The 18,054-nt window shown below is 40.2% G+C and overlaps 1 protein-coding gene across 2 annotated transcripts in view; it reads right to left on the bottom strand.

Annotated features, from left to right (window-relative positions):
- Positions 1 to 1,778: 1,778 nt before the first annotated feature.
- LOC146752385 (receptor-type tyrosine-protein phosphatase T-like) overlaps positions 1,779 to 18,054 on the bottom strand; it is a 170,875-nt gene continuing 154,599 nt past the window's right edge. Inside the window, exons 9-10 of one of the 2 annotated variants that reach the window (XM_085531988.1) lie at positions 3,766 to 4,059; positions 1,779 to 3,124 (exon numbers count right to left, since the gene is read on the bottom strand). In XM_085531988.1, coding sequence (XP_085388114.1) covers positions 3,102 to 3,124; positions 3,766 to 4,059 — 317 coding nt within the window. In that variant the 3' untranslated portion in view covers positions 1,779 to 3,101. Of the gene's footprint in view, positions 3,125 to 3,307; positions 4,060 to 18,054 lie in introns of those variants that run through there. The other variant, XM_085531987.1, reaches the window with a different exon arrangement.

Raw genomic sequence — 18,054 nt, forward strand, 5'->3', positions numbered from 1 at the left:
CCCTTCCTGCTCCCAGATTCTTTCTGTTCCTTGTAAGTCATCACCTTGTTACAGCTCAGACAACACAGTTGGTTGATGGCATTTTCCTCAGTTCCTTTCTAGTGTCCATAACTCCTAGTTACATACAATCAATCCTCTGTTCTCTGAAAGGTGTCACTTTGCTTTGACCACACTTCCACAGCTGGTGCATCTCTAACCTGGTATTGGCAGCTCCTCCAAGAGACACCTTTTGCCTGGGACACCCCTGGCACCAGCAGCACAAAGACAAAACAGAAACAACTTCTTCCTATGGAACTCAGCTCTTCAAACTGACACCATGTCTGCACTGTCCAGGAGGTCTGAATGTACCTATTATGGGCTACAAGAAATTAAAACCTGACAGATGAGGAAATTGCTCCACTCCAGCACGTCGACAGCCACAAAATGCATGTCATCAGGAAACACTACGCCCTTTCTTGCTGTTATTTAAAGGATAGATGCTGTTCTTCTGCTCCCCAAAAATTAGGAAGTGAGGAGGGAAAAAGGAGAAACCAAGAAACGTGCGTTATCTATTGAATCAATTAGACAGAGAAAGTCATCATCTCTCGTAAAAGGACATAAGCCATTAAGATGAAGTCCCTATTTTTCAATAACACCATCAGACTGTTTCCAAGCACCAACTGGGGATCAAGAAAAAGGAATATCATATTTCCTAAGTCTATTCTTATCTCTCCAGCTGCCATGCCAAAGGCTATTGAGGTGGAATGAAAGCAGAGTTTCAATCATCAACAAAACGCTGCAGCTCACGGACAGAGTCGCTCAAACAGGTACAAGTCCCACAGGCTTTGTGGGATCCACATATCAAAACGCAGATGTAAGATTGTGCCATCCTCAGCAGCTCACCTGCAGGGTTCTGTGGCTCTTGGGAACAGAAGCTATCAAGAGAAGAACAACTCATTTCATTGTGCTATACAAGCCTTTTTTTTGGGGAATATAGCAAAAACCAAACACGAACGGAACATGTGCCACTGAGCCTTGTGCCTTGTCTAGTGCAGTAAGAATAGAAAGTCCCTTACAACATTTACCAATAAAAACAGACAAGAAACATAAGTAAGTAACCCCAAATGTTATTTTCCAACATCAACAGGTAACGTTTCCCATTTAAGGGGAGTTATCACCTTAAAGGTAAATACAAAATGTTTTTGAAACTGTAAAAACTCAGTGTTTACCATGAACAGATGCTTTGGTTGCTCAGTTCACTCAGAAGATGGTGCTGAGCTGAACAGATCATTACTGGGAGCTGTGTTCAGACATATTATTTTGACCCTATTATCCCTTCCCTATTATTTTTGGGGGGAAAACAACCTAATATTTGATATCATCCTTTCCTCTAACTGCTCCTCAACCCTGTGTCTGGTTTTAACCTCCAACAGTCTTTCTCTTGTTCTCTTGTCTCTTCCCTGTGACTGCCAATGCACTGCCAGACCATTTAACCTTCTCATACCCCAAGTCAGGACCTATCACAGCCTATGGAAACAAACTACAAACAAAAATAATCATTTATTTGCAAGGGCAGGGTTTGCCCTTTCCCTGCATCTGGCTTTTTCCTGGAAGAAAGCAAGGTAGGACTTACTTCTCAGTATCATTTCTAAATATCAAATATAAATGAAGTCCTGCAATACCATCCTGTGTGAAAGCAAAAGCTCCACCAGTGGGATAAAAAAAGAAATTATAAAAAATTATATACATTATATATATTATATATAAGTTATAAAAAATAAGATATTATCTAGTTTAATAAAAACTTTGTATTATTTCTGTTTATTTAAAGCAAGACTCGTTACAAACAACATAAAACAGGACCATTTCACCACTTACTGATGACATACAAATGTGTGGGAGTTTGGTACTTCCCTCCCTGCTAAGAAAACACAATGACAAAAGAAAATAATGGGCTGAAAAAAAAGTGGAACTGCTCATCACTGAACTATTTAGAAAACAACAACTCTCTTTCAATTGATGTCATTCATTGGGCGCTGTAAGGAAAACCAAGGAGGTAGCGCTGCTTTCTTCATTCAGTACATTTCTGAAAGCCTTTACTATGAAAATTTTGTATAATTATACCAGAAATAGGTTATTTTGTAGTCCTGCCACCACATATGAAAATCAGGAAATACCACATGTTTTCTTGTCTATCATTTCAGTTAGCCCTTTCTAGAAGGCATACATCTTCAGACAGTAGGGAGGTCTCTTCCTTCGAGTCCATAAAGATCGCTACAAGTTCCCCCACCCAGTGCCCTAAACAAAACATAAATGCCACCATCATCAGCCTTAACAAGCTCTAAATTGCAACATATATTAACAGAATGACCTTCTCCAGTAAGATTTTCATTAGCAAACTAGGACGGAAAACAGCAAGTAGCACCACTTAGCCAATTTTAATAGATTATCTACATCATCCTTTATGACATCAGTTGATAATCAGAGCAAGAAATTGAGCAATTTGGGTTCCTGTACAAGCCGTCATAATGCACAAAGTTAACCACTTTTTTTTTTAATCCTGTATTACCTAGAAAGTATTACCAGACAGGCTTGCAAGTTTGGCTGTCGCAGAAAGTTGGCCTGCAAAGCTGCAAGAAACCCAACCTCAGCATGTCATAATTCCACATGGAGATGCACTGTGCCAGGTTATTTCTGCTGAAGGTTAGAAAATTTGACACCGACGTGACCACAACACTAGTGAATGAGGACAGCTGGAAGCACAGCACATGCCATTTCCCAAAGAGGCCAGCAGAACATCCATACCACTGAAGTAAAGCCTCCAAACATCTGTCTTCTGCCAATGTATAAGTGCTGAATATAGCAAACACCCAACTGCCAAATCCTTATGCTAAAGTTTCCTTTCTATTTTTTTTACCAATCAAAACTTCTCAAAGAGACTCCAGATGTTCACTGCTGTATAAGCCACACAAAAAGCAAAGGCAGTAGGGATGTGCCCCCAGCTCTGCCCTGCACTCTCAACCTGCCAGGCTTCTTTGGCAAAGGAAGAGGATGATGCTAGGGATACTTATGCTGTGAGAGACAGTGAGGAGCACTATTCTTGATTTCCATTAGTGATCCATTTATGAAAATGGGATGAATATACCTGAAACATGAAGAATGTGATCCTTTAATTTTAACTGATAAGTCCAAAATGCTTTAGAAAGATTTTTCATAACCTTGGATCAAAACTGATCTGTTCCAATATGAAAAGCAAAAAGGAAGACACTGTGCAGTATTCAAATAGGTTTCTTTGTCAGAAGGTAGAGGAACAATCAGCACAATCAAATAGAATACAGAAATATATTCTAACAATTCAATGCTTACCGCTTATCCCTGTTGCACAGAATAGCCAACACTGAACTGCTTCTACTTAAGAAGAACACATATTTTGCTATAAACTTGCAGGGTGAAAATGTGATAATAGTCAAGTCCTAAGATCTATTTGCCTACTGGAGAATCAGTTGAAAAGCTCTCGTTTGCTTGTCCGTTTCAACAGAAAGCAGACATACCCTGTGGAAGAAAGTCTTGCAAGCAAACACACTGCATGAATAAAAACAACACTCTCAAACACTTGTCCATGGATAAAAAGTCAAAATATACCTACAGCATATCAAAATCCATAAAGTTCATTCAGATCTCCAAAGAAGCACATCTACAAGAAGGACAGGTAAAGTCCTGTCTGTTAATGCATCAGTAAGCAAACCAAAACATCCATGCAGTACTGGAAAGCAGCAGAAACACTACCTGCACATTTTGTCCTTGTTGTGAGTGGTGGTCCAGGTGGTCCCGTGCCTCCTTCTCCAGGGCGAGTCAGCAGCAGTCTGATCTCATACTCCACATCTGGATCCAGATGCCACAGTTTGTAATTGGGAGAGTCCACAATGTGGGTTTCTGCCCAGTTCCCAGTGGTCGTCCGATACTCCACCTCTTTCAGTATGATGGGCCCGTCTCCGATGATGGAGTTGGCGTTGGGTTTGATCCACAGGTAGGTGGCTCCGACAGCCAGCAGCTCAGGAGGAGCAATAGGAGTTGGGGGTTCTGTAGACAAAAAGAAATCATGAGAGGCCTGAGGCCTTCCACTATGTACCTGTAAAGCAAGTCTGCCCCCAGTCCATTGTTAGTTATTGAATTTTTCCTGTTATTTACCAAATCTTTCATTTGGAATATTCTTTTTATGAAAGTATTTATTGCTTTACAGAAATAAAACAATAAAAAGGCACTATATTTGTTTTGAAGTTATTGCCCCTTGCACTGCTGTATTAATGCAACTGGTAGCATTACCAATGCAGAAACACCACTTCAAAAAATACAGTGCTTACAAAGCAACTTCTGCTGAAAATATAAAGCACAACAGTCATACATTTAAAAGAACAGAAGGTTTGTACTTATTTCCTCCTTTACGCATACACATACTGGCAGTCAATAGAACATAGGAGGAGGAAAAGAAGTCTTAAATAACACAGATTGAGCACACCTGTGTAGTGCTTAAAATGACACAACTAGCAAAGAGCAGAAAACTCAAATCACTTGTTCATTCTGAAGTTTTATAGAGGCAAACATACATGAAAAATAGGACAGATTTGCAGTGAAAGCACTGGCTATTTGTCTGAGAAGGTACTGCAGTTACAAACACTGGGGATCCTTCAGTGGTCCTGCACTCCAGGCACCACTAAAACTGACTGAGAGCTTTGATAGCTCAGAGCTAAAAAAAACAAAGGCACCAAGGATTGACTGTGAACTTGCTTAATTTCATGAGCAGAAGTACCCAAATAAAGTCTGTGTGAGACTTGGAAGAGTGCCCAGATGTCTGAGAAGCATCACGAGGAACTCAGCCACTGAATATAACCTCTGTGATAGAAAAGCAAAGACAAGCACTGATATCTCAGCAGCACCCTGTGACAAAAGCCACTGATGGTCTCCTGAGCCCTGCCTGCCTGATCATCCCCCTCTGTTGGAAATAACACCTGGGTATTGGAAGCCACATGAATAGCATATGCTTTGTGGTTTTGAAAACCCGAGCTGAACTGTGCAAGATTATGAGCAATTTCATTAATTTCATTTAGCTTTTGCTCTGCCACACTCTAATGCAGTTTGCCTTCAGCCCAGAGGACACAAAACCTATTCTCTTGTGAAAACAAGGCAACGAAAAGGACATTTCTCTCTGAGAAAAAAAGAAACCTATGAATGTTACATCACGACATTAATTTTAGAGCCCTATGGGAATTACTCTGCAACTCCCACAGCTGATTCCTCACTGAGCACAGAAAACAGCAAGAGGGCAGAACCACGGGAATGGGGAAGAAAGGAGATGGAGCAACACGGGATGGAGGACCAGAGCACTTTCCCCTCTGGAGAAGTTTTGCAGGTTAACATCTGCTGAGTGAAGAGAAACAAATATACAGAAACCAGCGTAAATACAAAAGTACCAACTAAAACGTTACCTAATTCACCTCCTCTGGCTATCTAATCACAATCAGCTATGCAGTAAAGTTATTTCTCTAAAAATAAAATAATTAGTTTTCAAGAAATGCATGTTGATACATTATCATTAAAAATCACATCATTATAAATCTTAAATTGTTTATTGCTTTTTTCTTGGTGCAAGAGCATTAAAAGATGGACTCACTGATTTTTATTCCCAGTGCAAAAAATGACATCTTGCAAAGTCACATTACAGCTGAGCACAAGACAAATGAAATATTAAGCATCATTCTCCTGGGCTGGTGATGCTTCAACAACAGCATGATCCAGGTTACTCTGGGATTTGATTGCCAGTTAGAACAGATTTATGGGCCTGAGTTTAATTAATAGAACAGTTTGTCCTGCTAACCAGACATTAAAGTCTTGTCTAGCAAGTTTAGAAACTAATATTGCCAAAGCAATTTAAATTAAGACGGCATCCAGCATTACTTCCCTGCCTACTTCAGGACAGATCTAAACCACCTCCCCTCCACCTCTGCCAAAACAGGGTTTCCATTTTCATCTACCCCTTCATTTTTGTCTCTCTAATAACATTAGAGGAAGAGATGTTGCAGAATAATGGAATATTAGGAGTTGAAACTGTTCTCATTTTCCAAACAGAAGGAGCAAAGATGAGCAGATGTAATTGCAATTTTTCAAGACTCAGTAACACCTCACTGCACATAATGGGCTCTTTCCTACTGGCACCAACTGGACAGGAAGCTACTTTTCAATATCACTCTTTGCCAAACTATTGCAAGTGATCTTAACTAGTTATTCACTATTTAGCACAACTAGAACATAAACCAGGACCTTTTTTTGGCCATTATAACTAAACCCACTTGTCAGTTACAGATGACCAGCCTCATGCTAACAGCTTCCTTTTGTAATTAAAACCTTTCTGCAACCTCGATTAACAGGGAAACAGATTGGGTCTGTACACATGTAATTGCAATCAGCAGTATTTTAAGCATCATTTGATCCATCCAGCCCATATTTTATATAGCAAGCTTTGTCCACCATGTTGCTCCCTTTCAGCCTTTATCCCTCTTCCTGCAGACACTGCAGGGAAGAGCACACCTGGAACTGGGCTGCTGCAACTGGGACGGCATCTAGCCTGAATGCCAGTCCCAGGATGGACACAAAAATGAGGGTTCAAGAAAAGAAAAGACATAGTACAAGCCCAAAATAGTTACTGAACATGCATAGATTTTACCCTGCACACAAAGTAGTTCCAATTATGCAGTCAGTGATGGAATTCAGGGTGTACTCTTCTGCCCTCCATAAGAAGAGAAATACTTCACATACAGCACCCATTTTACTCTTGGACAACCGCTTCTGGGTATCTCTACCCTTCTACTGGAATACTTCTCTACCTGACAATTCTAAGCAATTGCTTTAATTGAGCTCAAAAGGCTCCAAAATGAGGGAGAGAAAAGAGGATGAACCGAGTGCTCCGTGACAAAGCACTGGATGCAGCATGGGTGAAAAAGCTTGAAATGAGAACAGAGTTTATGTTCTATACTTAGTTTTCCAGTTATCTGTATAGTTCAGTGGTAAAACACTGTAAAGTGGACCAAAAGATGGAGAAAGTCAATAGAAGACTGCTAAGCTCTGTCCGTTGAGATCAATTGCGAAGGAAAACGGTATTATAGAAGACAAATTATTTGCTGGAGACACCTTCAACACGCTACTTTTTTTCTCTCCCATAAAGATGATGTAAGAAAATGTTATGTTGGAAAAAATCAACAAGTCTGTTAGAAACGTGGCAGGAAGCAGCTGGTCCATCAGTCCTTGGTAGAGGTCTAAACAGTTCTGGAGCTTTTAATGGAGCTCCCAATGAAAACATGAAATGTTACAGATTTTGATTGCTGCAGTGAAAGAAACTACAGTTATCTTCATAGGAGGTGCTGGGTAATCCTTTAAGTAGTAGATCAGTAGATGACCAATGTGTAAGCAACTGTAAAATGTACTAGATTGACTATCATTCAAGTAAAAGGCATGTAGTTGTTCTCCCAGCAGTGTGACAAATACTCCCCAATCAGCAATGACTTTCATCTCGGAAATGCACCCAGAGGTACATTAAGATTATTTCACAGAGTGCTTTTTCTGAACTCTTTTTTGCCAACTTCAGCCCAACTTACCTCTCACATCTAAAACCCCTGTGTGAAAAAGCAAGATGAGATTGCTGAAAACTAAGCAGCCTGTTCAAAAGCCAAATAGAACTGAGGGAAAAACTCCCTTTTGGCAGAAGCATAGGAGGAAGCAGACATGGCAAAAAATGTTTGAAAATACAGTTGCAAGAAACACACTCAGCCTAACTGGAACAGAGCTAAAGCCATTAATTTTATTATCCGTTACTAAATACAAACAGAAACTGTTGATTATATTCCATATGGAGATAATCATAGAAGAGGTAATACCCACTAGGACAACCAATGAGCTATTTAAATGTTGCAGTGAATGTCACTTGCATTAATTCTGTCTGAAAGTTTGTATCATCTTTAAGAAAAAAGAGAGGCGATTCCTGAACAAGCCCTTGCTTATTGCCTATTCTAAACCACTGCAATCCCAGATGGAAAGCAATAATCCCCTCACTAAGAAAAAGACCTGAGCACGAAGCTGGAAAGGAGCACAGCTGAGATCTTGCTATATCAATCCTTGTGAAAGAAGGCTGAAGTTCCATCACCATGACATCCCTGATCTGTCCAGAGGAAAAGGGCAAACTCTACCAAGAGACCTTTAGAAAACCTCCATTGTTCTCCCAGGCACCAGAAAGGAACTGCCAAAGAAGCTGTCTCAAATTGAGACGTGAAAACAGGAGAATGTTGAGGGGTTTTTTTGTTTGTTGCTTTGCTCTAAATCAGAGCTTCTGATTTCTATAATAAAGTAAAAAACGTTCTATGCCAAATTGGCACGCTGCTGATGTTATTTTTTGGGGTTGCTGTTGCAATTAGATGGCTGTTTTTTGCTTTTTGGTGTTTTGAGACTTCATGCAAGTATCTCATGACAGAAGGGAATTATGTGAACAGCTTACATCAATTACAAAATATTCAAGAAAATTAATTGGCAAAACTGAAGCCATGGAATGTTGCTGCTTTTTAAACAGGGATAGAAGAGACTGATCTGAGAGTAAAACAAAAGGGAAAGTAGCTGATGGCTTTACAGAGAGTTAGTTAATACTGGATACTTTTTCTTGCCCTGCTTCCATAGACAGCCATACACATGGGAACACAACATCAGCTCAACCTGATCAGCCCAAAGGTCTGTCACACTCAAAAACCAGTTCCAAGTCTACTTCTAGCAAAGCATAAGAACAGAAGAGTTACATGTTGATTTTCTACAGCACATAGTACTACGTAAGGACTTCCCAAGCTCCCTAAAAGAGTCTCCCAGTATCTGTATCATCCCAAGTAGTTTCACAGGACAAACCTCCAGCTGACCAGAGTCTCCACCTGAACTTAAAAATGCACCAAATGCAAGAACTCAGCTTAGAAATGTCAATAGCCGATTGAATACTGAAACATCAGAACTGTTTTCACTGTCTACTGTGATACAATTCATAAGAGAAAGGCATTAGAAAAAAATCAACCCTGCATTTGCATGTTGGCCAAGAGATGATTTAAGATAAAAAAGAACCCCTATTGTTACAAGGCTCCCTGAGCCATCCAGTCTATACCTGTCACAGTGCTTGATATCCTGTAACATCAGTAGTACATGTCCTGTCTGTAGCCAGAAATCCCAAAGAGCAGCAAGACAGCTGCAGCCTGCCCAGACCCACATGCACACAGCCAAGAGCACAGGCTCCAACTACAAGCTCAAAGACACACAGTGCTTTTCATTCTTTGGCGGTTAAAGAGCTGGGGATGGGGAGCTGCTATTTGCTGGACAAGCAGGATTTGTGTTTCCAAACCTGATATTGCTTATTCCCCTACTAATAGGAACTGTAACCACAATTTTCTCACGGCATCCTCACTGAGCAGGTGAAACGGGTAAAGATGAGGCCAGAAGGCAAATGTCAAGCTTCTTAGAACCCTTTTTCTTCTAATAAAACAAAAACTGCAGAACAGAACATAATTGTGTGTTTTTTGGCACAACAGCCACAAACAGTGGCTACTGAGAATGTACATAATTAAATTTACATTTAAGAATGCAAACCCAGCTGTTTTAAGAAATGAAGTGGCAACACATTGAAGTGCCACTGTTGGGATTTTTCGTACCTCTGTCCTTGAAGATAAATCTGTCACCTTAGCACAGCTGTGTTGCACACCTTGTTTGTAATGACAGCTTCGAGCCAGTCATGTAAATGTCTGAACAGCATCTGTGTGACTCCTTCTACTTTTACACCCCTGTAATGAGCATTTTAAGCTCTGAATCATGGTATTTATATTGCTTATTAAGAGCACGTTACTGTTATAAATGCAGCCATTGAATTTTGCTTTCCAGTGACTGTCTGAACTTCCAGTTCCATTAACTGCACAAAGAAACAGCATGAGGATTTGACGAAATTTAGCATGAGACCATTTCACTGCACTGACAGACACGGTACTAATAGCTCTTTTGTCTATAAGAGAGACATTCAAATCAGTCTCTCGGTAATGCAATAGGCTGACAGCAATGGCATATGTCAACTGTGTTGGAAGAAATGTGCCAGTGGCGTTAATAAAGTGATTCATTAATTCACCTGCATGGGTAAATTGCACCAGTCTGCCTACTCTCAAAGAAAAGTGCCCAGAACCAGCTCTAAAATCAATAATTCTGAATATTTAATTAAAGCAAAAATCCACGGAAGAGAGAGAAGACAATGCCGGGTTTCTACAGTCTACAGAACAAAGATTCATACATCCTAAGGATGCAAAAGCCTTTCTTGCGAGAAGCTGGTTTTGTATCCCGTTATCCCATTTGTATCCCAACACAGCAGTCCCAACCTGCAATCACCACCCTTACAAACATTTCACTTCTCATCCTTCACAAGCACTCCTGCACTGCATGCAGAGGCCCAGCGGGTGTGCAGGTGTCTCGTTGGCCCTCTTGAGATCAACACTGCAGCCATTCCTGGGAACAATCAGAAGATTTTTATGTGCTTAACAATCAAAGACTTACAGAAAGAATGGGAACTTGGCAGGCTGGTACTTAGCTAAAGATCCAGGACACTGGAGTAGTAACTGGGGAGATGCAATTAGATGCTGCCATATTGTTTAATGCATTAGCAAATTAATGTCAGTCCTTTCCATGTGATACTCCTTCCAATGCAGAATTTACTAGCACACAGTAAGTAGCTTCAGTACGGTATGATACAGACCACACGTCATAGCATGTCATCTGCTTCTCACTTTTGCTTTCACGGCTAATATCTCTGCCTGCAAGGGACTGGACACAACATCATGATTTGATCAACTGTCTCCTGTCTTACAACAAAAAGGTCACCTACAAATATTAGCCAATGTCCACCACGTCATGAGGCAGGAATTCCTTCCCAAAAACTGAAGTTGTAGAAGACTCGGTCAAAAGTACTGGCATCAATGTCATGGGGAAGCAGAAGGAGCAGATACAGTGCAGATCTATGTGACAGATTAAGCTAGGAAATGCTTTAGTTTCCAAAAGCATAAGAAACAAAAGGTTGTTGGTATTTACAGTGGGAAAGGTGGAAAGTGGGAGGTTTTGTGTAGAAATGGAATTGCAAGTTGACAGCAAGGCAATCACAGCGATCTGGCTGAGAAGGACAGAAGTGAGAGCTGAAAAGGCACAAGTACAGGAGATCATACAGAGAATAAAAAGCAGTAAAACAAAGCCCATATGTAGAAGAAGCAGGGGAGAAAACATATGCGATCCAGAATGGTGTCAAAGAACTAAACAAAGTGGTCAAAAAACTCAACGCAATGGCAATAAAACAAGAGCAGAGCAGATCTCTGGGGATAGTAACTGTAATCACAGAAAGAAAAAAGAAGCTATTGGAGCAAGATAACCAATATTTGACAAGATGCTCATCTTCTGACACTCCCAAAGAGCTAATAGTCAAAACGTATGGAATTATATCCTTTACATCTCACAGCAGGGTAGGTGTAGTACTTTTGTTCTAAAGAACTTGCAGCCTGATGAGAATGAGGAACACATTCTCTATACATTTCCCCCTTAAAAAGCAGTGGAAATACTCCTCAGTGATTTGAATATGTCTGTTCTAAATTAAGCAACAGAGCTGCCTGGGTTTAAAGAGGGGAATGCAATGAAGTTTGTTAAGAGGTAAGATAATTCAGAAAACTTCTTGAAACCTTTTTGAAAGCACTGCAGTCACCAGATAAGACAGGTGGAACAAACCCTACTTAACAAAGTTTATCAGTGTCATCCTATTAAACAGAGATTTATGAACTTACCCTGAGACCAGAAAGAGTTGGTACAGTCCATCACCCCCTACCAACTCTTCTCCTAATTCTGTTATAGGTTAAAGGAGTGGGGCACGGATACTGATTGGGAATTACCATAGCATGCTATTTCATTAGCCTTTCATACTGTTTGTCTCTCAGAAGCTTAATCTGAATCCCACCAGAGCCTCCAAGGATGCTTTCATTCTCTAATAAAGAAGAAAATAGCATTGGATTAGTTGAACAGTATCTCATTTCCCAGCGTAAATTAAGTGAATTAGATGGAAGACTGCTCTAATTGTAAAGCTTATTACAAGAACCCACATAGATTAGAACTGAATGCTTCTCTTTGAGTCATCATTTGTAGTGTAAAAGAGGGAAAAAAGAAGGTGATTGTAGACTCTCCCAAGGCTCCCTAATGGCTCAGTATTGACGAGACACAACTGTATCAAAAGAATCAAAAACCTCCACTACTGTAGCAAGACACACTCATAAGTATTGTGCTCTCAGAGTGCTAGAAGGCAACCTTTCTTTACACAGATAGGAGTGCACAGGCAGTCTCCAGCTAATCTATGCGAGCATCAAGCTCCCCAGGGTTGCGAGTAATGGCCATTTAACTCATTTTTAATGTTTGTGTGATCTTCTCAACCACAGAATAGCTACACAATGACATCATGACAAGAGAAACAGCATCATGCTCCTTGTTGCTTATGGAATGACACTATTATGGAATACCATTCTTGTTACGGACATCTTTCACGAGAGACTCAACACAACACACTCCTATGTGTTAAGAACTTACATATCCATGAACTGATGGCAATACTCTAAAATTTAATGTGTAGCTTCCATATATTCAAGCTTGTACTAATCATCTCAAGTTCCCTCTATAGTCAATGGAGAGAAATGGACAATTTCAGACAATGTTCAAGGTAACTTTCATATCCAAGACAGATGAAGTCTCCTTTCTTATGGCTGCAACTACTCTGTACAAAGATACTGAAAACTGCATCCACATCCCATTCAAAAACAAGGAATTCTCAACAGCCAGTAGTCAGGGCCAGCTTTAGCTCTATCTCATGCTTCTAACTCTGGGCGCTACTTAAGCTCATATATCATGTGTTATTAAATCTATTTCAGCTTTCTGCATGAACAAGCTGCTAATCTCCCACAGGGACTGCAAATGTAAATTCAACAAGCACAAAAAAGTAGAAAGGCAGTAGTAGTAGTAAACACATAAACCGTGAAACATGTAATTTCAGGTCAACTCAAGTTCAAGCAGCTTCATCAGTTGCTATGCTACTAGCTTATGATGATGGGAAAGGATGGAGACAACAAGATTTTATAGGTTCTTCTAGAGAGGCTATTTAGCAACTTTGGCTTTCTGGCACATCTCTGTCTGCAGAATGAAGGATTGTCTGTCTCTAAGCTGCTGAAATGGCAAGTGACTGGTGGTATTGACTACTATGAGCAGCATGGAACAGTTTGTCCAGATTGATTAAGTAGTTTAATCCATAGCAACCTGCTAGGTTTGCAGGAAAAGCCTCAGGCAGGGTTTTTTCATTTCGTTTAAGGCAAATTGGGGAATTAAAACATCCCACTGCCCTTTACCATCAGCCACCTCTGAAAAGTATGTGAAAGATACTTATGCAAAGTGTAAAAAAGTCCAAGTGTGTCCTAATAGCACACCATGAAGCTCCATTTTGACATCCAGATCATAAAGGGATCTCTTTCCACCCTTAGCTTATATGCCAGACTCTTGTACATACTTCATACCAGCCAGAAAGAAAGAAATCTGCCTATTACACCAAGAAATACTCCCCAAACTGGTTATTTGTATTAGTACTTATGATTTCCAATGTGTGGTGTTGTTGTTTTTATTTCCATGAAGAACAAACTTTCTACTTCTGAATGTACCTAACAGAATACCTGAGAGTCGGTCCTATTAACCCCAAATACACTCCAACAAGATAAGGAATTCTTCAAAAAACCACTTTCACTGTCTAGTCCAAGTAATCTTAATGTAAGTTAAATGGGGCTTCAGACCAAGACCTTCTCCTTGCTGAAATGTTACAGTCCAAAAAGTGCCTGACAATATCCGTACAGCCCTAAAAGCCCCGTTATTTCAGAGATGATACAAACTGCACTCAATTTGTTTTCTATGTATCTGCTACTTACGTTAATCATGTGAATAAAACAAAGAATTTCTTGCAGAAGGGCTTGGTTTGTGGCATGGGGACCCATGAACACTGAAACCTATCATAGGCGTACAGCTCTAATAGAGCACTGCACTTGGGAAACTGCGCCTGTTGACACCGGGATTTTCAGGCCTGATAAATCCCCATTTTATTTAAAAAGTCTCACCCTGTATCATAAACTTCCCCCTGAAAAAGTATAAAAGAGGCATTTCAAAATCTCTTTTGTGTATGAAAGAATCTATTTTGTAGCCATTAAAGAAAAGAGATTGAAGGTCTAAGACAGCAATCTACAGTGGTGAACAATGAATGACATTTCTACCCAACTATTCTTAGAGCTACCAACTGAGTGAGCAGCCAATTGCAGAGAAATTACAGGGGATGAGAAGAGCTGGTAATTTCCTCAGCTGCAGCACAATGGAGAAAATGTCCCAAACACAGAGTGCAGCTCCCTAACCAAGAGGCCAGACCACATCAATAAATCTAATAGTCCAACTAAGCGAAGGCTGGTAGGATATTTCCTTTAGACTTGAAGACCAGCAGAAATCCAAGATCCCAAAAAAGGTGCTGCCATTTTACTGGTTTGGGTGTGCTTTGGCTTTTTGTCAAGCAGTCTCCCAGTATTCCCAAGGATGTCTGTAATTAGTTAATAAACTCTTTCAGTAAGTACATGTTCACTGCTTGTCCTGTTCTCACTGAGGGAGTTAGTTTGAAACAAGATCTCCTATAACCAGACAAACCTGGAAGCTTATTTGGTCATGGCTCCTGGAATACAGACTGTAACTGTAGAAGAGCTAAAGCAGGTTTTGATGTAGTGTACTGTATCTAGAAGTCAATGCAAAATTAGTATTAAGACAACTTGTGTCCTCCACAGACAAGATCTTGTACTTGAGCTTATGCAACAGAACCCTGTCCTTCTTGAGAAGATGCTATTTCTCATTCACGTCGCATCAAGTTTCACACACTTCCTGCATGACCTCAAATCAACTTCCTCCAAATAAAATCTCCATTATAAAAGTGTGTGTTCCAATGATATAAAATGATAGACTAAAATGATTTATGGAGGAACTAATGGATGGAATATTCACTTTGCTACAAATCTTACCTAAACAGAATCTGCAGGTGTCTGAGAACCATCTGCATATAAGACTCATCAGATTATTAGTAGTTTGTTCACTGAAGGACACTTTTCTGTCCAGAGTTTTCTGCTTAAAGTACATTATTACTCCATCTACCCATGCAAATTGAACCTGGGCAATCCTGAGTAGGTTCAGAATCTACCTGAATGTACTGATGTAATGAGCTGAGTGCTTCCCAAATAGTTTAGTTCCCTACAGACAAACATTCAGCGAAGTCTAAAAACAGAAGGGAAAATCTGTTAAGACATGCAAAGACAGCTTTGAAAACAAACAAAAACCCACAACAACCAAAAACTACAATCTCAAAAACACTTCAAAGGATTCAGGTCACAGCGACTCATCCTTTCAAGATGATGTGCTGTGGTACACAAGCTTTGATATACAATCTGTCAGCTTCTAATAGCAACACTCCCTAAGCATGGCCATCAAACAGGTCAAGAATCATCAAGAAAGAGCAGTTCACACATGCCTTCTGGCCGAAACAAGATCTGATTAAACACTACATTATTCCAAAGTGTGATTTGAGACCACTGCTGACAGAGAGGAGTGGATTACACATGTATACATGACTACACACCTGCACACGTTTGCACTGCCATACTATCTGTGTTATGGTGATAAGCACTGCACAGATGAAACTCTACACCAGGCTCATACCTGTACACACAGACAGGAGAACAGGAGCAGCACTGACTCCCAGCAGGAAGACTGGCTGGAACCTTTTTGCACCATCATCCTGTTACCAAGTACTTTGTAATCACAACAGCTAAATTGAGAGCTGCCAATTACCTTAATAGCTAATACGTAATTAGCAGCAGCCTGAACAATGTGTCATCCTGTGAATGTGAAGAATCAGCAACTAAAATGCAAAATGACCAACATACTATTCAGTATGAAAAAGTGTTATGCCTAGCTTAGATGAAAATGATGACTGGAAAAAAATATGTTTTCCTCAGTAAGGGACGTTTATCACTTTGTACAAGGTCTGTACTTCTTAACTCAGTGGAGAAGTCATTAATTTAGATCCATTTGAGTCACTGATGGAAAAACAGGTTTGATTAAAAAAGCCACAGAATTTAGAAAGGTAGGCTGTGAACTCTCAAGCTGTCATTCACATTGAAGCAACACAGCAAAGGCCATATGTTGATTATTTCAGCCTTTGGTACGTACATAAAATTGAGTTAGGGTACATAAGGGGTTTCTTTTTGCCCATTACTTTGTACGTGTGGAACTCCTGCTGATGCAGATCAATGGAGAACTTTAAGCAGACAAGTCCTCCATAAGCTGTCATTTACATAATCATGAACATCTGTGCTAAAAAAGTCAGCAATTTTCTCATTATGTAATTATGAGGCACTGGGTCAAAATTCACTTTTATTACTGTCAGTAATACCTGCCATGTACCTGCTGAAACTCTCAGATTCTTAATGCCTCTCAACATGAAGCAGCATTGCACTATGCCACTGAAACACAGGTACTGTAACAAAGAGCAGCAACAGAAAACATTTAGAACTGTCCTGTTATTATATGAATGGATAAGACCTGATTATACTGAGTTAAAAGTTCAGTTTCCTACTTTCTATCTGCACAAGCAGAAACCTAGTGTCCAAACAAACTGCGGGTAATACCTGATGAGATCTCCCTCCAGTGCAATAGAAAACCCTCTATTTCTTAGACTAGTGTCTAATCACAAGTGAATTGCTGCAGATAATCATGCACCCTAGAGGAGCTAGAGTAAAACACTACAGGTCAAATCTTACCCAAAGTACTTGCACAGCAAAATCTACTGCCTTTGTAAGCACCGGTTAGATTGCATTCCTCAGAGTTCTTTTCAAAGCATACCCCTAAAAACATCTCCTGGTTGAGAACAGGAAGATATGGATTATGGTATAATATTTGGCTTTAACGAATAGCATCTGATCCTCTCACTCGTTAAATATTCATCAGCATAGCTCCTTGCAGAATTGGCTGATTATTTAAGAAACACAAAGATGACTTGGCTCTGTGCCTAATTCTTCCCTAGTTTACTCTGGTACAAATGCAAAATAAATGGAGTTACCACTGTGAGGTAAATAAGCCAAGTTCCTGCTCTTTTGTCCCCGAGTAATCTGAAATATTGATAAATTCTTACCCTTCATAGGCAAGCTGGTAAGAAGATAAGCACCAGAGGGAACTATTTTCTAGCAGTATCTGTGCTGTGCCTGCTCTGAACCCATTTGTTGCTTAGTAGGACCCTGGCACAGCTCCACAGCCCAACAAACATGATTAAAAATGATTTGATGAACTTAGTCTGTTGAACAGGTGGCTATAATGAGCCTGGAGAGATACGAAAACCACTGTCAGCTACGTAGAAAGAGTTGATGCTTTCTAGAAATGTTTCAACACCAGCAGATCTATGAATGTGAGTACAGATAAATGTTGAGCACCCCGCTGGTTGTCAGAAACTGTGATGACCAAGTGTTGAAAGTGAGGTCAAGAGAAAAGAAGCCATTGCACAGCTTCCTTTACTTTTTGCTCCAGCATGAATTAATGAGTAAGTCCTGGGGTGCTGGGAAATAGGAGATTATAAGAGAGTTTGACAGGAAAGGGTGGAAAGGATGCTACTTGGAGACAGTGGTTGCAAGCAAGGCAGTGGAGTGAAGCCGGCCCCTGAGGGTCTGGCTCAGCTCCCCAGCAAGCACAGGGAGAAGCAGAGCCAGCAGCTTGGAGTCAAAATAAGCCATTGCCAACTGGATAAGAAGTGACTGGAGACAAAGGAAGTGGATGGGGAGCTACTCAAACCACTAGGCACGCACTGACAACATCCAGAACTGGCATCTCTGGGGCACTAAGATAAAATACGAGAGTCTAAAATAGAGTTGTCAGTAGATTTTTAGTTTT

Source organism: Coturnix japonica, unplaced genomic scaffold, assembly GCF_054131305.1.
Source record: "Coturnix japonica strain WE unplaced genomic scaffold, WE-NBRP24 Scf046, whole genome shotgun sequence".
Classification (NCBI taxonomy): Eukaryota; Metazoa; Chordata; class Aves; order Galliformes; family Phasianidae; genus Coturnix; species Coturnix japonica.